The sequence below is a fragment of the Lactuca saligna genome, chromosome 4 (genome assembly GCF_052625555.1).
Source record: "Lactuca saligna cultivar CGN05327 chromosome 4, ASM5262555v1, whole genome shotgun sequence".
NCBI lineage: Eukaryota > Viridiplantae > Streptophyta > Magnoliopsida > Asterales > Asteraceae > Lactuca > Lactuca saligna.
In genome coordinates, this window is record NC_136420.1 from 286,125,635 (window position 1) to 286,148,356 (window position 22,722).

Genomic DNA, 22,722 nt, shown 5'->3' on the forward strand with positions numbered 1-22,722 from the left:
AATGCAGTGCCGTAACTACAACAGGAAAGGGCATACTGCCTGATTCTGTAGAACACCACCTCAACCCCTTAACCAAATACCTGCCGTTGGAGTAAGTCGAGCGTGCTACCAATACGGTGATGTGGGGCATTTCAAGAGAGATTGTCCAAAAGCTGGAAATGTCGGTGGGGTTGGGAGAATTCTAGCACTAGGTCACGAAGAAGCGGTGGCAGACCCTGAAGTGGTCACGGGTACGTTCCTTCTCAACAATACTTATGCATGCATTCTATTTGATTGTGGTGCCGAGAGGAGCTTCGTGAGCCATAACTTTAAACATCTACTAAATTAGAACTCCCAACCACTAAATAAAACTTTCACAGTAGAAATGGCTAACGGGAAATCCGAATCCACCAACAATATATACATAGGATGTATCCTTACCTTAAATAACTTGTCTTTCCCAATAGACCTTATGTCGGTCTCTATCAAAAGTTTTGACATCATAATAGGTATGGATTGGTTGTGCCCCAACCATGCCGACATCCTATGCTATGAAAGAGATATTCGTTTGAACTTGCCAACTAACGAAACTCTTATTATCTACGGCGACAAACCCGGAACGAACCTTCAAATCATTTCTTGCATTAAGGCACAGAAATACCTTCGCAAAGAGTATTGTGCATTCCTAGCTCATGTGGTAGACAAAAATCAAGAAGTAAAAGACATCGCAAGCATTCCTGAGGTCTACAACTTTCCCGATGTATTTCCCGATGATCTTCTAAGGGTGCCTCCCGAATGACAAGTCGAATTCCGAATCGACTTAATCCTTGGAGCTACCCCTATAGCCAAATCCCCCTATCGTCTTGCACCTTCTGAAATGCAGGAATTATCCAGACAACTTAACGAACTCTTAAGCAAAGGTTTCATAAGACCAAGCTTCTCACCTTGGCGAGCACCAATTTTGTTCGTAAAGAAGAAGGATGGATCATTCCGCATGTGTATAGACTACCGTGAACTGAATAAACTTACCATCAAGAATCGATACCCTCTGCCTCGCATTGACGATCTGTTCGACCAACTTCAAGGGGCGAACTACTTCTCGAAGATAGACTTAAGTATGATCCAGGTATCACCAGTTACAAATTTTGGAGGAAGACGTTCCAAAAACCGCGTTCAGAACTCGTTATGGTCATTACGAGTTTATAGTGATGCCATTCGGAGTGACGAATGCACCTGCAGTGTTCGTGGACCTAATGAACAGAGTGTGTCGTCCATTCTTGGACGAATTCGTTATAGTCTTCATTGACGATATCCTTATCTACTCAAAGAGCAAAGAGGAACATGGCCAACATCTTCGTCAAATATTACAAACACTTAGATCGGAGAAGCTCTATGCGAAGTTTTCAAAGTGTGAATTTTGGATCAGGAAGGTAGATTTCCTAGGTCACGTGGTCAGTTTAGAAGGAATACACGTCGACCTTTCCAAAATAAAGGCAATTGAAAATTGGTCAGCACCCAAAACACCTACAGAAATCCGTCAATTCTTAGGTCTTGCTGGGTATTATCGCAGATTCATTCAAAATTTCTCTCGAATAGCTAAGCCTCTTACTACTCTGACCCAAAAGGGTGTAACTTATAGTTGGGGATAAAAGCAAGAAACAACGTTCCAAATGTTGAAGCGAGCCTTGTGTAGTGCACTGATCCTGTCTCTCCCTGAAGGGACAGAGGATTTCGTAGTATACTGTGATGCTTCTAATCAAGGGCTTGGATGTGTTCTTATGCAAAGAGGAAAGGTTATATCCTATGCCTCAAGACAGCTAAAGACACATGAAGTCAACTATACAACACATGACCTTGAACTAGGAGTAGTGGTTTTGCTCTGAATATCTGGAGACATTACTTATATGGCACGAAATGCACAATATTCACGGACCATAAAAGTCTCCAACATATCTTCGATCAGAAAGAGTTGAATATGAGACAACGACGATGGGTGGAGCTACTAAACGATTACGAATGTGAAATTCTTTATCACCCTGGTAAAGCAAACGTAGTAGCTGACGCCCTTAGTAGAAAAGAATACTCGGGATGTCGGGTAAAGTCGTTAACCATGACAATCCATTCGCATATGTCCACGCAGATCAAGGAAGCTCAACTTGAAGCCTTGAAACCCGAAAACGTGGCAGGTGAAACCCTGAGAGGAATGGATAAGAACTTTGAAGTCAGGGATAATGAAGTCTATTATTTCATGAACCGAATCTGGACACCAAAGTTCGGTGGTTACAGAGACGTGGTTATGAATGAAGCACACAAAACCCGATACTCCATCCACCCAGGTTCAGACATGATGTATCTGGACCTTAAGAAACTATATTGGTGGCCTAACATGAAGGACGAAATCGCTACCTTTGTGGGCAAGTGCCTTACTTGCGCCAAAGTTAAGGTAGAGTACCAGAAACCTTCAGGATTATTACAACAACCTGAAATCCCTGAATGGAAGTGGTAGCGGATTACAATGGATTTCATAACCAATTTACCCAAGACATCAAGTGGTTATGATACTATTTGGGTAATCATAGATAGATTAACCAAATTTGCACACTTTTTACCAATCAAAGAGACTGACAAGATGGAAAAGCTAACGAGAACATACCTCAAGGAGATTGTTCGACTGCATGGTGTACCAATATCTATTATTTCAGACCGAGATAGTAGATTCACCTCTCATTTTTGGCAGTCTTTACAAAACTCTCTGGGAACTAGGCTAGACATGAGCACAGCCTACCATCTGCAAACCGATGGACAAAGTGAAAGGATGATTCAAACATTAGAAGATATGTTACGAGCTTGTGTGATAGACTTTGGGAAGGCATGGGATATTCATTTACCCCTTGTTGAGTTCTTTTATCACAACAGTTATCACACTAGCATAAAAGTTGCTCCATTTGAAGCCCTTTATGGCCGCAAGTGCAGATCCCCTCTGTGTTGGGCAGAAGTGGGAGACACGCAGCTAGCTAAAGGTCAAATTCCTGACAGTGCTCTCACAGGTCCAGAAATTATTCAAGAAACTACTGAGAGGATCGTACAAATTCGGGAACAACTTAAAGCTTCCAGAGATAGACAGAAAAGCTACGCGGACAAAAGGAGAAAACCCTTGGAATTCCAGGTTGGCGACCGAGTTTTGCTGAAGGTCTCACCCTGGAAGGGCATGATATGCTTTGGAAAGCATGACAAACTAAATCCAAGGTACATAGGATCATTCGAGATTCTTACCCGAATTGGCCCAGTAGCTTACAAACTACGATTACCCCAAGAACTAAGTAACATTCATCCTACCTTCCACGTTTCGAACTTGAAAAAGTGTCTTTCCGACGAGACTCTTGTGATACCACTCGAGGAAATCGAGTTAAACAAGAGCCTCAATTTTGTGGAAGAACCCGTAGAGATACTAGACAGGGAAGTTAAGAAAACCAAACAAAGTCGCATCCCGATAGTAAAGGTTCGCTGGAATGCAAGGCGGGGACCTGAATTCACTTGGGAGCGGGCAGATCAAATGCAATAGAAATACTCACATCTTTTTCCTTAGTCTATCTGTAAAGTAAATTTCGGGACGAAATTCTCTCTAACGGGGGGATAATGTAACAAACCGTTATTTCAAACCTATGTAATAGTGTATGTCAATTTGTACTTCTTTGTAAATTAATAAAGAGAAATTTTAGCATACTATGTATATTTACATAATTGACCCTCAAAAATAAATTATTAACTAATCTCAATTGGGATGAACCAAGTGATAGAGATTGTAACAAGGTTTCCAAAAATATAAAGAACCCAAAAAATCCGAGTTATAACGAAGAAGTTATGACCAATCGAAAATCCGCGACAAAAACCGGCAAAACACTGTTCAGTGTAAAAACTGAATTTTTAATAAAATTCTTTCTAGCCTTAACAATCTAAATGGAAGTTATAGTATATGTTAAACCGAAAACTTTCATAAAAAGAACGCCAAAATCTGACTTCGTATGAGGAAGTTATGATTTTTCTAAGTTTCAGTATAGCAGTGTACAACTAAAAACTCGAAATAAAGATCGAGTGGTTTTTAGCCAACACAACCTAAACGAGAATCGAAGGTCACGTCATTAGTAGTACAACGGTAAAAAGACAGACAAAAATGGGCGTCGTATGAAGAAGTTATGAATTTATAACGGTTCACGTCCCGGTCTGTTTAAAATAATAATATTAAAAATAAATTCAAAATTAGCCGATGAAGTCTAAACGAAAGTCGTAGAGTATAATTTTACCTACGCGTGCATATAAAGAACGTCAAAAACGGAATTCGTATCCAAAAGTTATGAATTTTACAAGTTTTGGCAAAAAAATAAAGAAAAATAGCAAAAATCGGGAATTTTCGCATGAACAGTAACGCCACGTCACCCTCGCATGCGAGCCTCCACGTGGCATCTTCTGATTGGGTCGTAGCCTCGCGTGTCGCCTCTTGATTGGGCCGCAACCGAGGTCCACTAAGAAGCCAACAGCTTCGCATGGAGACACACCGGAGACGCCCCTCGCACACGCCTCGCACACTTCCGTTCGCACGTGTCGTTCTTCTATTGGACCAAATTCCGGTCCAATCCGAGCCATCCAGCAGCGAGCCTCCGGTCCGAAGAAGCTCCCCTCCTTTCGCCACCTGTCCGACACGCGGCAGCCTCGCATGGCCTCGGATCCGAGGCTTCGGCCTATATAAGGCATGCGAGGGTTCCAAAGAATTTTCACTTTTTCACCATAAATTTCACCCTCTTTCATATTCTCCACTCCCCTAAGCTCATATACAACCCCTAAATCCCCGGTATCAAGACTCGAACCCGAAGTAAGCCTTGAAGGCCCGAAATTCTTAAGAATTCATCCTCTCTCCTGTCAAAACTCTGTCCAAATTACCACCTAACATGTGAGTTCATACCCCCGTATTTTCATAATTTCTACTATTTTAAGGAGGGAAATACAAGTATAACACAACACCTTTGTGTTATAAATAAATGATTTCAAATCACGATAAAACGATTTTAAAGCATCAAAAATACTCCAAATATTGAATTCTTTTATAAACTTATATTCTTCCCAAATTTACATAATTTTACATGTATATAAATATAAAAGTTATCTCATCAGTTTAAATACCCTTTGTAATATGTTGAGCAAAGGATTACATGCAATAATAGTTATTTACCAATTCATAAAGTACATATAAATTATAATAGGTATAATTTATAATACATAGAGCAATACTTCAGGATTTAAGTATACATGAATACATTGTTTTACAGGAAAGAAGGGTTTTCATTCAAAACAAATCAAGGGTTTAAACTTGTCAAATAAATGTTCAGAATACTAATTCAAGAACATATTGTCAATCATTTATTTCATAATGATTGGGTTTTCATAACTAATATACATGTAACGTTTATAAGCTTTTTTATGAGACATTCAATTCAGGTTGTTAAATTCATTTTAAACAACCAAGGTAAAGCCCTGACATTATAACCAGAATCCCCATTCCGGAGATCAAAACAAGTTGTGTGTAGATCTATATCAGGATTGACAACCCCGCACTCAGACTGCCAACTACAGTCAGGCATACACGCCGATGAGTGGCAATTGTTATCAACATTTTAAGCGCTCACAAGGCGTTTGTTTCAGGCGTTTGTTTCAGGCGTGCATGTCTTAGTATGGTTATAATAACTCACTAAAAAGATATTAACAACACGTTAGTGTATAAACAACTAAACGTAAGTACATCTTCAAAGTACTAGTTTACAAAACACAAAGTACAATGGTATACTACAGTTTTCAATAACAGCTGTCGAAGCCAGGAACACACTCAGTTACAAGTTTTACAAATACATTAGTTCACAAATAGGACGGTTTTATGGGAATAAAACTACTTTTCACATACTACAGAAAATATGGGATTTTCTAGAACAGTTTTCATATTCAAAATACCAAGACACCCATGCAAACATATAGACTTATGTACTCACTCAACGTATTATTGATACTCTCTTTTCAAATTACTGTATTCTCAGGGAAATAATAACAGGTACTCCTCGAGCTTTTTGAGAAGATGGAGCCATTATGAGTCTTATCTTCTTCTTTTGTATAACTATTTTGGTTTCAATATACAATGATTGAACACATGTAAATATTATACTTTTAAATACAATGTTGGTTTGTACTTTGATTACTATGATGCATGTGTTGTGATACTACAAATGAAGTCCTCCACCCCTGGACGTTTCCGCCGTCTGGTTTGGGGGTGTGACACTGGGTCACCATTCAACTCACTGATCTGTGCCTTAACCAGAAGGGGTTAGTGTTTCGCGACCTGACTCGCCCAGTCCAAGAACAGACTGGCCGAGTCCATGAAAATCTTCAACAGACTCGCCGAGTTGTTCTTCCAACTCGTCAAGTCCATGCCCATCTTCATCCAACTCGCCAAGTCCACCCATGTGACTCGCCGAGTTGCTTCAGTTCTTAATCCATACAGTGGCTTTTCGATCCATGCAGGGGCTCCAACTCATAGATCCACTCTACCCAAGTCTATTCCTCACGTAAAATTGCAAACTTTACGTGAAACCAAAGAGATATGGACTTAAAACACTCTAGGGCTAGGGTTTAGGGCAAACATGCTTAACCAACACACCAAAAACTGATACTTTATGGATCTCTGGGCCAAGACACACCTAGATCTGAAGTAGCAACCTCAGATCTGGACTTCTAACTCAAAAAGGCTCCTTATCATACCAAAATGGCCCCAAAACATCATCCATGAAAAGATCTAGAAGCAACAAAGGCAAAGTGACAGATTGTTACCTTCAAATTGATGCTCACAACAAAATGGTTGGATCCTCCAGCTCCTTAGTGGTCAAATCCTCCAAACCTTCCTCTTGCAAAAGCCCTAAACCCACTTCCTTCCTTCTCTCACTCAAATAGGGTTTGGAATCGTGTATAGCAGCTTCTGGCCGACAAGGGGGACTAAGGAGAGGACTTAAGGTCCTTTAAATAGGGTGCAAACCCTCGGATTAGGGATTTCCTCGATCAGACCAGACTCACCGAGTCCACTTTCCGACTCGTCGAGTCGGTCACTTATTCCATAACCCGGATCTCGCTCCGACTCGTCGAGTTCACCTATGGACTCGATGAGTTGACCCCTTTGACTTAGGGTTTTCCTTTCCTTTCTTGGTCTTTCTGATTCTGGGTGTTACATCTTATTTAAGATTTATGGATAAGTGATTTTTTTTAAGATTTCTTTCAAGACATCATTAATGTATTTTTTACTAACAAGATGATGATGAGTATTCTATCCACCATAGAAGCTAAAGTGCTCATAAATGCATATTCCATTCCCACCTATCTGTGAAGATGGAGTGGTGGTTACCCGAGATTTTTCGAAGTATTCGGAAAGGCATACGAGATGGAAGAAGAAGAAGGTTGAGGGAGAAGGGGAAGGGGAAGGGGAAGGGGAGGAAGGAGGATGAGATGGTGGGAGTAGGCCCTAAATGTTTTATAATAATATAGATAATTATATACCAAAATATAGAAAAAATAAATAGATTAGTGTAGTATAGTTATTTTATGTCTCATGGGGATCAAACACACGTAACAAAACTAAACGGCATGCACATTTCGAATTAAACAAACAAAATGCATAGATTAGTACATTACCCAAAACCAGAAGGACTATTCACGTAATTTACTCCTTTTGTTATTTTAATAGGTTGGGAGGAAGTGGCAGGTATCTAAAGAAGGGTTAACTAGGTCGTATAGGGCAGGAAAATGGTACCCCGCCCATTTATTTACATTTATAATAGATTGTCAGTACAAAGATAAAAGAAATTTAATAAATACAAATTAATCATTTCACAGCCATCGTATAATCTATGGGTGAGCATGATACGGTTCAATATGGTTTTTGTATAAAACCGCAACCGTAATCGCAAATTGCGGATTTTTAAAGCCAAAAACCAAAATTTGCGATTTTGATTCGGTTCGGTTTTGCGGTTATTTTTACGGATTTGCGGTTATTTCGGTGTCGTTTTGGTTTTTAACCACAAATGAGGTGGTGCGGTTTTTCGGTTAAAACGGTACGGTTTTTCATGTTCAAAACAAAAAATCTAGTCGACTTTCATTTATTTCTAGATTTTCATTGCAAATAAATCATAATTTTGGTTCATTTTTATTCTTTCAAGTTGCATTTTATTAATCAGAGTTGTATCGAAATTAAATTTTCCGGGCATACGAGAAAAGAGACATGCTGAGCATATTTCATTTCATTTAAACAATTAACAATATGTCTAACACTTACAAACAAACATTTACAGACCAAAAACTAAATGAAATGACGAATGAGGAAGAAACGAATTGATTCAATTTTTTGGAGTCCCGCTTTATCAATGAAAGATGCACATTCCTTCAATTAGCTAATTTATTTTTATTAATTAAATATAATTATTATAAATATTTAAATAATATATTAAATTATGCAGTTTGCGGTTATTTCAGTTAATTTGGTACAATTATTAAACATAAAACCGAACCGCACCGCAATTTTTCGGTTTTACAAAATTAAAAACCGCATCATCGGTTTTTGTTTCGGTTTCGATTATTCGGCTTCTGGTTATTTTGATTTTTTTGGATTTCGGTTCAACCAAAACAAAACCCAACCACCTAACCGTCCAAGTGAAAAAATAGACATGGACTATTGATATAACTTGCTCTCAAAACTATACGGTCAAATGTAAACTCATACAACGAGTAGGCTGGTCAAAAATCACGTGGGTCACATTTCCGTGTTGTTATATTGTAGTCAAGAATGAAAGAACATTAAAAAGACCAAGAAAGAGAAATCAGCTTTTGAAAACTCCATGTTTTTCTGACCAATCCCATGCTCCCACCGTCCACCTACTCTTCCACCTTCACCCCACAAACACCCTCAATACTATATATAATCACACACATATACACACGATTCTAACATCCATAACACTTTCACTCGCCATTAAACCTCCAAATCACATCCACTACCTTCATCAGAAACACGATCTTTCCACTCTAATGGCTGCTACTTCAGCTTCTTTGCAATCAATCCCTTCGTCTCTCAAGTTACTACGCACCACCGGCGTAACCACCGCCGCTGCTCCTAACCTCCTGTCGTTCAAGAACTCTACAAACTCAGTTTTCTCTCATAAACTGATTGCCACACACACACCCACAGCGAACGCCTCCGGCAGCCGGAGATGGTTCGGTGTGAAAAGTCAAAGCAACCCATCGGATTCTTCAAGACCCAGTAAGTAAATTAAAGTTTTGACCTTTTCATGTAAAGATTTGGAAATTGTTTATGGGTTTGATTCTTTTGTGTGATTTGCAGCGAAAGTGCAAGAACTGTCTGTGTATGAGATCAACGAGAGAGATCGTGGGAGTCCTGCGTATCTCCGATTGGGTCAAAAGCCTGTGAATTCCCTCGGTGATCTTGTCCCCTTTACCAATAAGGTAATTTATGTTCCTTATATTCTAGATCTCTGAACTTTCTTTGTGTTTACAAGTTAACTACGAAAAAGGAAAAAAAGAATCTGATCGATGTTCAAAAACTGACGGCGATTTGGTTTCCGATGCAGGTGTACAGCGCGGATCTTCAGACCAGATTGGGGATCACCGCCGGAATATGTATTCTGATCAAGAACATGCCGGAGAAGAAAGGTGACAGGTACGAGGCTATTTACAGCTTTCACTTGGGAGATTACGGACAGATCGCGGTCCAGGGTGCGTACCTAACGACGGAGGACACTTACCTTACTGTTACCGGAGGCACCGGGATCTTCGCCGGAGCTTACGGACAAGTCAAACTTCAGCAGCTAGTGTTCCCTTTCAAGCTATTCTACACTTTTTACTTGCAGGGTTTGTCTGGTGATCTTCCATCCGAGTTGCTAGTCACCCCTGTTCCTCCTTCACCGGCGGTGGAGGCGTCACCGGCGGCGAAAGCAGCGGAGCCTGGGGCCACAAGCACTAACTACACCGATTAAAGTAATGATGGTGATAGGTACTACTGAGAGGTACCTTAGCTTTGTTGTAGTTAGAAGAGTTTTTTAGTGAGTTGGAGACAGTGTATGTGAGTTGTTCTTTCAGCTTTATGATTTGTACTTTTGAGGGGTAAAAATAAATATTCAGGCATTGTGATTCGAGAGTGTGTCTATCATGGGATGAGATTTGGCGTAAGGTGATTAATAATCGAAATATTTGTTGGATTGATCGTTTGCATTTATGTTGCACACTTTCTTAAAATAGCAACTTCATTCATTAGGTGGTGAGCATGTTGTATACTACATATTACTGGCAATAATTAATTTACTTCTGTAAAAATAATTGTATCATATAGAATTTCAGAACTTTGGTGATTGAGTGATTCATAATTTTAGCACAGTATTTAACAGGAAGGTATAGTCAAGTTGTTCTATCCTTGATGGAGTCATTACAAATGAGATTTTCAGGATTGTTGTTGTTGATGTTGATGTCCGAGTTGTTGTGTTATATATAGTCAAGTCAATAGTTGTGTTATAGTCAAGTCAATGTTACTATGGTGCAAGCATATTCGATTGAATTTGTGGATAATCAAGTTGCTAATTGTATATTGATTTGCCCATGAGCAATCGGCCTAGTTTTCTATCTTCTAGTTGCTTTAAATTATTAAGTCTTCCATGTATATGTGGGTTTATGTTAAATCCACGTGATGTTCGTGGAAGATTCTTGTTTATCATTAATAAATTAGGGTTGGTATTGTTTTCAAGTTGCTTTTAAGCTAGGATTTGAATATTTGTAAAGTAAGATGGAGAAGTGGAAAGTTAACTTCACTTTAATGTATTAAGAAGTCACATATGGTTTTGGTTTCACGGTTGTAAAGAGGGATGAGACAGGAACTCGGAAAGTTGGTCCGGAGCCGTTTGTAACCGGTATATGTTTAACAAGTCCGGGTATCGGATATTATGATTAGCCTAAATCGGATATCGGGTATAACGGGTCTAGGTTCATCGAGTATAAGGAACCAGACCTGAAAGTTTAAAGACCTCAAATTGAAAAACAAGCCATGATCTTGCCTCTTCGACTCTTTGTACATGGACTAATCTTGCCTCTAAGACTCCCTCGGCTACGCATAATATCAACGAGAATCAAATAAAAAAAACCCTCGACATTACCCGCTGAATAATGAGGTATTGAGGTTCTTTTGTTCTACTTTAAATTGTTATAACTGATTTGTTATAAGTTTGATTGGCCTAATTTGATTTTTTTAGAATGTAGGTTGATATTTTCCCTTAATTTTAAACTATGGGAATAGCTTATGTGGATACATATTGAATGACTTATACTCCCCTAAACAAGACGTATCAAAGTTGGTTTTTATATATAAAAAACTATCTTTTTATTTTGATAGATCATTCTTTTTCAAGAGACGTGGTATGCCCCAATTCTGGTTCCAAAGCTAATTTTGGTTCCAAATCCAAATCCGACTCCAACCCCAAATCCGCTTCCAAATGCTCTTAAGTAGTTCTATACCTGGTCCCACATCCGACATTTGTTTCTTTATATTGGTCTGGTTCACAGTTCCACTAAAATGCCAATCTCGAGTTCTAGTTCTTTTGGTTTCCGGTTCCATTCTTCTTTTAATTCGTTTGATAAAACGACAAACTCTTTTTACCCGTCTTATAATCAGTTTTGATCGTGAATGATTAATCTGAATTTGTTAAGTCTTCAACCAACTTCCAACTCATGAATAAGGAGTTTGTCTAGTTGGATATGGTTCAATGAACTATAATTGTTGGGTCGATAAGGTCAAGTTTTCGTTTGTTATGGTCAAACTTTTTATGGACCCTAAATCTCCCAGTTGATCATGTCTCACCGAAGCGGGAAAGGAACCAAACCATAAAGTAATTTATGAATTGGAGAAGTTGTAATTCCTCTATAGAGAGGTGGCGAGCTTATGCGTTGGTCATATAAAGAATTTCCTATCTGACCACCTCTATGATTTGTATGTGTCAATCATTAATCCTAAAGGTTTCTGGAAAGACTTGTAGCTTAAGTAACGCATGCGAGAAAGATACTAACAAGTACATTGAGTCCAAGTACTTAAACTTCCAAGTGTTCGAAGAAAAACCAATCTTAGAGCGGTTGTATGAGCTTCATGTGACATCTCTTATTTTTTAGAACCAAATAATAATAATAATAATAATAATAATAATAATAATAATAATAATAATAATAATAATAATAAATACTTTTCTTTATGCTTTAAAAATCACATATCTTTCTTTGCAGAAAATCTCAGTACAATAAAACATTTTTTTACAGAAATTGTCTCGTTTCATTAAATATCTTTGAGTAAAGATGTTCTTTGAAAATACAAAAACTCTAATGATATCATAATCAATACATAATATTGTTACAACATAAAGTCCTAATGGTCCTTAACACTGTTGCAGGTTGTATCTTAATAACTCAGCATCCTAATATGTGATGCATATAATTTGAGTGGGTTAGGTTGGGAAACCTACTGAGGCACATAGAGTTTTCAATCCCACAATATTATTATGATAATAATTTATAATTATCAAACCTGCAAAACCAACTATTAGTAGACAATTGTTGGATTTGTGTCTAAGTCCATAACTATATTTGGTATGTACACTTGACCCGGTTGTGCATGATCCTTTTGGGTTGTCTTCACCAAAGCAACTTGACTGGAGGAATAATATAGAAATAGGTGATTATGGTTTATTAATATATTATGAGACTAATATATTAAAAGAGAAATCATATTTGTTGGTCAAGAATTAATTAAGAATTAGTTTTGTGATAAAAAAGAAGTTAATTGAACTAAGGGAACTGAACTTTAATTATGTGATAGTTGCAAAGTTGGGCAAGGAAACTCTAATAAATAGTGTGGACGAATTCTAAGGATAAAGCCTTAAGAATTCGTCCATGACAGGGATTCTAGAATTATCTTATGGACTGCTTGATGGCTAAGTAACCAGATAAGGATAATGACTGAAGCCTAAATTCCTACACCTATATAAAGGACCCTTGGGCATCAAAAATTTTGCCACTTGAACCCTAGAAGTCCTAGAGTCGAAATTCTCCTCTCCTCTCTCTCTCTCTCTCTCTCTCTCTTTCTCTTGTTTCCTCCAATTGCTATTGGTGCTTGTGATTCATTAGAGGCACAACACTTGAGGTGCTAAAGTTCTCAAGGCTTCAAGATCTTCAATCAACAACAAAGTAATCATCTAGATCTGTTTATTATGTTAATTTCGAATATCATATGCTAGATCTAGGGTTTGAAAGTCTTAGATGAATGCATGTACAATAGAGAAACCTAAATCCAAGCATTAGCGTGTGCATGAGCACATAGGATGTTCTTTTGGCTCAAACCCATCAACAATATATATATATATATATATATATATATATATATATATATATATATATATATATATATATATATATATCCCATAACTTAGATATCTATAAAACATTACAAACCCATCCCAACCGATTTTCACAAATCCTAGTCTACGATTATCAGGAAGAACTGACTTGTCTGATGAATCCTTTTGAGTAATGGTTTGACTACAGCTAGGGACTTCATTGGCCGGTATAAGTCCTAAAGGCACTTAAGTCGTAATAGTATTTGTTGATTATAACATCTTCATTTCATATGTGTCTTTGGGTTATAAATTCACGCTAGCAACGTACTTAATAAGACTATCTCAAATTTCAAGTGTTGTCATCCTACTCTATTAGATTATCAGACATAGTTTTCAATTTCCTGATCAGGCCCACCGTATCTGGCTACCCAAAGGAATACTATTTCGTACTCCGATACATCAACCGTACATCAACACCTGATAGTTTCACAAAACAGAGTTCTACTCTTCGTTCCTATCGCGTACACCCTTAATATGATGCTACCTAATATCCAAACTTGATTGAAATAAGAACTCTTTAAGTCCTACTGTATAACTAGACAAGATTACAAAGCTTGTAATCAACTCAATTTCATGTCTATGTAATATTTTTACAATACATGGTGTAACTAATCACTCTTTTAATTTAGCTTGAACTAAGCATCATTTATAAATCTTATTTTATTAATAGGTAAGACTATAATGCTTATAATGGATTTCCAACCATATTCTTGTTTATACCATACTATTGTAATACAACATACTACTATTCTTTTATCCAACTTAACTGGACCTAAGTATTCTTTATATGTCTTAGTTTTAAACTTAGACAAGATTGCAATCCTTGTAATCAACTTCCAATACTAACTATGTTTAGACAACAATATCCTAATTTAGTGTATATTTTTAATATAGTGTATTAGGTATTTTAATATATATATATATATATATATATATATATATATATATATATATATATATATATATATATGTTATGTAATAATACTTATTTTTAAGATATCATGTAATAATATCATATAAACATTTAACACATAATTAACCATATATGTTTCACACAATATATGTTATCAAATACACGTTTCACAAAATAAACCAGATAATACGCAATTAACTCACAAATAAACTTTCAATGGATAATTAACACTTTTTAATAAGTATTTTATATGAAAGTCATGTTCATGAAAGTAACTATGCACTCACTTGATATAGGTGGAAGACTCGCGAAAAAGTTAGATCTTTGACTGACATTTCAGATTCCCTTTTTAAAATTACCTAAACACGAATATTACTAAGCCTTATATTCATTCGTATTTATACGTTTAAATCGTTATAATGTTTTATCAGATTTATCAATAATCTCAAAAGAACATTAACGTATAGCTGATAAGAAACAACCAGGTAAGATCGTATCGGAGGTAAGATCCGTTTGGCATATAAAGATATACAGTTTGGATAATCACTTTAAACACCTCACTAATCTAGCCTTGACATCATTCCCGTAAGTATATCGGTCAATATAACGACTGGTATTACCGAGAGATCTTATTTATATGTTTATAATAATGATTATAAACATAAATATAAGTTATACTTAAAGCACGGTAAGCATAACTCAACTTGTAGGTTGTTTAGTGGAAAACCGGACATTGCACGGGCAGAACTTCGAAACCGAAAGGTCTATTTCTCTGGGCTCTCTAGCGCTCCAGTTCTTCACTACTAACACCTAAGAAGTATTAGAATCGTGCCTAGGGACCTCGGGAGAGTTTGGAAAGCAATTGGCAACCAAATATGCAAGAAAACGAACCATTATATAAGAAAAATTAGAGGGCGCGTCACATACTCGACACATGTCATCATCCTATCGGTTGTCGTAGGGAGGAAGGGTGAAGGGAGATGGTAACACATGTCGCCCTTTGGTGGTACCACGTGTCAGCTTCTGGCCGGTCGGATTTTAATATTTTTCCAAAATTCATAAGTTTTGCATACAGACTCCGTATTAGATGGTTTTTATATCCACATGTAGACTTCGTCGGCTAATTTTTACTTTATTTTTCATTTTACGGTCCAATAAGGCTTAGATTATAAAGAAGGTTGTGAAATTTATAACTTCTTTATACGAACTCTATTTTCAACATTTTTTATATAGTTGACTTCATATTGAAGTGTAATACAACTTTTATTTAGATTGTTTCGACTAACAGTTAACCGATTTTTATTTCGATTTCTGTGTCGCACTCAAAACTTCGAAAAATCATAACTTCTTCATATGAAGTCAGATTTAGGTGTTCTTTATATCGAAACGTTCCTAATGACGAGCACTTTAACTTTCATTTGCATCACATGGGATAAAAAGCAACATATCTATGGTTCACTTTTTATAACGCACCTTGTCATATCGGTTTGAATGTGAAACTTAGATAAATCATAACTTCCTCATACGAAATCAAATTTGGGTGTTCTTTAAATCCACAGAATTTTCATTACGTCTGCTACAACTTTCATTAAGATAATTTATCCAAAATAATCTTTTATTTTTAATCTTTATTTTATCGCTTAACGATAATTTTCATATTAAGTTTTTCTAAAAATTTTACAAATCCTAATATTTTTTCACTTAATGTGTATGCGATAATTATTTATTAGCTCGTAACACATCTAAAGAACAATTACTTTAACCATCGGATTTAATTTTTCTATAAAATGTATAATTATTGTGATTATACTCTAAACATTTAGCATGGATTTACGGGCGTTACACTCCAAGTCTTAGTCAACAAGTTGACCATGCTTTCTATCTCTCTACTAGAGTTCTTTTAAATATCTAAAATTATCATAAACTTGTCACACTCTTGGAAAGATTTCTCCAAAAGGATGATGCATAAGTCTGAGGACTACTTGTTGGGTGAAATGTTGAAACACCTCCAAATTAATGAGGAAACTCGCAGCATGGAAAATAAAGTAAACTCATATCAATTGTGCACCATAACCAGCTATCAATCGGGAACTCTGGATAAAGAGAAAATCAGAGCATAGTTTTAAGGAATCATGTATGCATTCATGTATGTCTGAACTCTAACCAAAGCTCAAAATTTTCGAAAACGATTTTTTAAGCAAACAAATCTTAAAAAGAAAGAAATATGAGACGAGCAGTCAATCGAAGTTCAACGGGGTAAGCCACAATACTTAAATATTGATGAATGTAATTGCATGTTATATTTTACTAGAAAAAAACAAATGTTAAATGTACTCATATCCTATAATATGGTATGTTTGAAGAAATTGATGTTATATGGATTGATGAATGTTGTAAAGTCCCAAATTCAAACCAAACTTTTCTTTTTGAAATAAGGAGTACAACACCTAAAACCATTTCATAAAATCAAGTACCAATTTATATCACATCTGCTAACTCTAATGATATCAATCAATCCTTTAAAATCTACTAGCGAAAGCGTTTCCTCACAATCATTTTCATAAAGTAGAGAAACCTCTTGCCACTTAGATTTTATAGTGTATGTGTTTCTATCCATGTTAATTTGTCATTTCCAACCACTATCATAAGACAAGGTTTATGACAAATTCAAACTAAGATGGACTGAACTTGCTTAATCTTAATTTCTTGCCATCCGGTAGCACAAGATCCTACCAGTGCTTCCAAGTTATTGATCATATCACCCATATAGATCAATGTACTTTCACTAATCAAGGTGCTTTTCCTTATGCAATCAAATGAGAACTCATAGAATTCACATGCATAGTCAACTTAACTGAAATGGGCACAGAAACAAGATTATGTCAACATGATAGGTTATCAACCTTAGGTTGTGTGCTAGTGATAACTAAAAGGTTTATTCTTGATTAGTTCCTGAAACTATTCAAGACCTTTAAGACTCCCACTGACCTCTCAACATATAAGATTCTCTGTTAAGGAGTATTCCTTCGACAAACAAATATTCAAGGGTTAGTGTGAGTTCTTATCAAGAAAATACTTCATATAATTGGTCTTAGTTGGTCTTTGTTTAAACCAAAACATCACAACTACCAATTTCAAATGTGCAAGAGTAAGAAAACATTTATATGCCACATATCATGAGGTAATGTAAACCTACTTAAAACATATTACTCAAGGTACAACTTTGAGTAATTAGAGTATGACTCTAAAACTTTATTTTGGAATGAAGTATGACTCATCCTTTTGATTTAATCATTTCAACAATTCTTGATTTCTCTTCTTAGTCATATAAATGCACTAAGGTATCCTTAAATGATCAATTGTGACGTGGTTTCAAAATATTTAGGATGATCATAAAACATGATACTAAAGTACTCTCATTTCCTTACAGATTGGAGAAACTTTTATCTTTCTGCCCAGTGGATTCTTCTTATTCGTTCTGCTATACTTTGAAACTTTTTCAAGGTATCAGAATTATACTTAATCTTATAAGCATAACCAAATTTACTGAACCAACAGTAAATCATGACGAATGGGTCTATCTTCCTTTGTGGTGGATCTGACAAGTCCACATCAATGTGCACTAGATCCTTCATTCCTTCACTTGACTCACATACACATGTGAACAAGGAATTAGTCTTAATCTTCCAAAGATTAAGATTCTCATACATCACACAATTTAAATCGCATGACTCCAAGTTTCTGTCCAATTGAGACTTGGGTGATGAGAATCCATCCTCTTTTGGTAAATTATGACACTACCACAAGCGATATAACTAAGAATCTCCATTTTCGACATTGCTATCAATAGAAATACAAACACCAATTTTCATAAATTCCATTGCAAGGAAACGTAAAATAAGATAAAATCAAAGTTTGTTTTATTAACAAAATGCGGATAACTTGTCCTTACAATGCAAATATATATGAAAACTATGTTTATAAATATTCCTAAGCAATCTATCATAACTCCTAAGTAGCATCTCCAAATTCTGATCTTTTGAACCATGTGACCGAAATCCATTTCTTCAGATCAGAATCATCCTTTACTTCCTCTCAAGCTTCCTTTATTTTCTTTGATCATACAAAACATCAAAATGTGATTAACACATCATGTAATAAGAATCTATAAATATGAACTTAATAGAGTTAGAAATTGGATGTACCTGAAGTAGAGTCATACAATTTGACTTTATCATCTCTAAGATCTCTCAGGTAGTCTGGGTAGCTTCGTTTCTAATTCCCCTTCAATCAACAATATAGACAGATGGAGTCTTCTAGAGTGACACGTGAAACTATCTTAGAACTAGCCTTTCTCTTGTGGTCAAACTTTTCAACCTTGGTCGGTTTCCCTCCCTTAGGAGTCGAAACCATTTCTAGACTATCACGGTTGCCGTCACCAACGTCCATGGAACTTTGGGAGGTAGATATTCCAAACGAACTTGCTTGACCAATGCACCAAAGCATTGTTGCTTCAGCAGCAATTATAAAATATGTTAGATCTATGAGGGTCACGTCGTGATCTGTCATATACTAATCCTTAACGAATTGTCTATACGACTTGGGAAGCGATTGAAGAACCAATTCAACAACCATCTCCTTTGGGAAAAATACACCCAACATTCTCAATCTGTCAATGTGCGACTTCATCTTAAGGACGTGTGCACACACAGACCTTCTATCTTGGTGTTTGCATGCCATGCCAATAGGGCTTGAGTAAACTTGAACTTTTCAAGTTGACGAAATCGTGGGTCAGGGAGAATCATTGTAGGAGGTGAAGGAAGAGAAGTACGCTTTCCAGTTCCACCAATGCACAAAGAAGTGAATGATCTTCCACCTTGATCGACACGTGGAATATCATCTTCAAAAGGAAAACTTTTTCCAAATGATTGAGGAAAACCATAGTTATCAAAACTAGACATATACAAAAGGGAGAAAATGAAGTTAGTTGATTTGATCCTTAATATAACACCCAAATGAAATATTAAGGCTAGGACCCAACACAATAATTCACAATTCGGAAGAGGAATGTCGTAATCCAGTTGTAAATTATTTGAAGGTAGGTAAATGACGATTTACCAATTCCACCACGAAAACGAAATTTTAAATGAATTAGGTTTTAAATGAAATTCCTAGATCTTTTGAGATTCATTGAACTTTTCAATGGCATGTTTAATCTCTATTATTCCCTTTAAATTTGTGACTGGGATACTCAGGATCACGAACAAGATGTGAATAATCATGCAAATTAGCTTGGTACTCTCAATGCCATTTATTATCTAATCAATGTGTCAGTTAACCACACACGCTCCATTAATCAAGGATAATTTACGAGCTACCCATTATCATCCTTCATTAGTCCCATATTAGTGTGTCGGTTAACCACACACGCTCCACTAACGACCAATAAGGTGCAATGTGCAATTTCATGGGTTAGCGTCAAATTCACATTTTTCCTCAAGTAACTAAGATTGAGAATTTATAAAAACGATTAGTTACTTTATAATTCATTATACTTTTAATGAGAATTTAGAGTCCTATCTTACCCATTCGGCTAACGACCCTCCACTAGTCAAGAGTGCGGTGGGTAAGAGTCGATACCCAATGTCGGTCATTTTACAAGTCACTTCCTTAAACATCCCTTATAGACCAGCTTCGTAAATGAGGCATACTAACTGTAAGACTGACTTTTCTTATACATATATAATATATTAGAATTTTAATTTTATATAGTATAAGGGTGTATTTTAAACTTTTAAAATACTAAGTGATTTAATCATTTAATAAATTAAACTTTTAATTTAGTTAAACTTAAACCATATATGGATTTATCAATTCTCTTTTAATTAAACAATTAATTAATTTAATAAAATCCATGAGGGTGTAGTTTTTAAACAATTCAAAAATACTAGGGTTTAACCATTTAAATTTTCAAAAATTAAAACTTTTAATTTCAAATTTAAACTATAAAACCATAAGGGTGTATTTTAAAACTTTTCAAAAACACTAGGTTAAATTTCAAATTAAAATAATCTTATTATTATCCATATTTAACCAAATCTTTTAGTTTTGATAAGGATATCAAGTTACCATTCAAAAAATTCAGTTTTAGGCAATAAAAACGAATTATGGTAATTATCCTATTCAAAAAATGATCAGAAAATTGAAAAATCTGGAAACTGATGAGTCAACTCGTCGAGTTGGCAAGTGAACTCGTCGAGTTCATATTGAAGTCAACGAGTTTAAGCTTCGGATAACAAATTTCGACTTTCTTGTTCTTTGGACAATTCACTATTGCATCAATTCAATTGAAAAACATCCTAGGCTTTGATACCACTAATGGGATTTGAGCATATCTACATTCCTATGTGATCATGCAACCCTAATTGCTTTGGATCTAAGTTTTTCACAAATTGAACATGCAAATAGAACACCAAAGCAATAACCCTAGATCTAGCATACTATTTTCGAAATCCATATATGAAGTACGGTTAGAAGATTACCTCATTTGCTATATTGTAATAACAAAAACACCTTTGAAGATCCTTGACTATTGAAAGCTTAGTGCCCCAAGTGTTGCACCTCTAATGGAGTCACAAACACCCAATGCAAGAGGATGAGTTGGAGAGATAAGGAAATCGGCTACACTAGGGTTTCATAAGCATTGGCCAAAATTCTAATGCATGGGGGGTTCCTTATATAGCTGTGGGATGCTAGGGTTTCTGGAGGAAACCCTAATTCCTGCTTAAGGCCTAAGCAGCCCATGGACTCCTCCTTGTGCGACCAAGAATGCAACATAATAAAATTATGGGGTTAAATTTAGAGGTACTTTAACATCGGGATATTACAATTCTCCCCCACTTGAACTAGACTTCATCCTTAAAGTCATCCACAATGAATACTCAGGATAATGCTCTCACATCTCAGTCTTCGGCTCCCAGGTCCACTTGGAGCCTCTCCTATGTTGCCATTGTACCTTTACCAAAGGTATCTCCTTGTTGCACAAAACCTTCATCTTCCTTTCTAAAATATCCACCTGTATCTCAACGTAGTTCAGGCACTAATCGACCTAAATGTCATCAAAGGAAACCATTGCCTCATCGTCCAATATGCACTTTCGCAATTAAGAAACCTGGAAAGTGTTGTGAATCTGACTGAGCTCCTCAGGAAGATCCAACATGTAAGCCCCCTCTTCCTGAAGCATATCACACCTATCCAAGGTGAGACCTTCAGTAATACCATATCTCCGACCTGAAATTCCAACTTCGATCCGCACCGATCGGTATAGCTCTTCTGCTAACTATGTGTTGTCTGTGGCCTCTGCCTGATCTGCTGAATAAGCTTCGTAGTCTGAAGGACTACTTCAGTCCTTCCTATGACCTTGTGACCAACCTTACCCCAACAAACCAGGGTACGACACCTCCGACCATACAAGAATTCAAATGTCGGAGCACCAATGTTGGAATGATAATTATTGTTGTAAGAGAACTCCGCAAGTGGTAGGTAGGAGTTCCAACTCCCACCAAAATAAATAACACATGCCTACCACATATCCTTAGGGGTCTATATCGTCCGCTCACATTGGTTGTCAGTCTGCGGATGATATGCAGTGTTGAAATGTAGCCTCGTGCCCAGTTCCTCGTGAAACTTCTGCTAGAAACAGGAGGTGAACCGAACATCTCGGTCAGAAAACAATGGAAATCAGAACCCCATGGCGAGCAACAATCTCTCGGACATAACCATCAGCCAAATTTTCGACCGAAGAGCTCTCTCGGATAACATCAAAACCCTTTACCATCTTCAACAACTTGGTGATAAAATTCATGGTGATCTGCTCCCATTTCCACATGGGAACCTCCAGAGGCTGCAGCGTGTCATGCGGTCTTTGATGCTCGGCCTTGACCATCCTGCAGTTCAAGCATCTCTTGACATACTAGGCTATCTCCCTCTTCATACATAACCACCAATAGCTCAATCTCAAATCTTGATACATCTTGGTGGCTCCTGGGTGTATAGAAATGTGAGATTTATCAGCCTCCTCTTACACAATCTATCTTACCCCACCAGAAATTAGAGCCCATACCCAACCACACCTCTGATCCGTTCCTGTTTCCAGTTCTCTTTCTGAACCCCCTCTACCTGGGTCTCTCTGATCAATCCCAAAGAGCTCACTAAGAAAGTACCTATTAGGAGCATATACATGAGCATAACCTAAAACATAATCAATAAAACAATAAATAGAAACATTACCAGTGATGACATCTAGAG

The 22,722-nt window shown here is 36.6% G+C and overlaps 1 protein-coding gene across 1 annotated transcript; it reads left to right on the top strand.

Moving 5' to 3' along the window:
- Window positions 1-8,966: 8,966 nt before the first annotated feature.
- LOC145043731 (allene oxide cyclase, chloroplastic-like) lies at window positions 8,967-10,287 on the top strand. The gene is made up of 3 exons (XM_078992472.1): window positions 8,967-9,319; window positions 9,401-9,522; window positions 9,648-10,287. Exons 1-3 carry the CDS (start codon window positions 9,088-9,090, stop codon window positions 10,050-10,052), a joined length of 759 nt encoding a protein of 252 aa, XP_078848598.1. The 5' UTR covers window positions 8,967-9,087; the 3' UTR covers window positions 10,053-10,287.
- The last annotated feature ends 12,435 nt before the right edge of the window (window positions 10,288-22,722 follow it).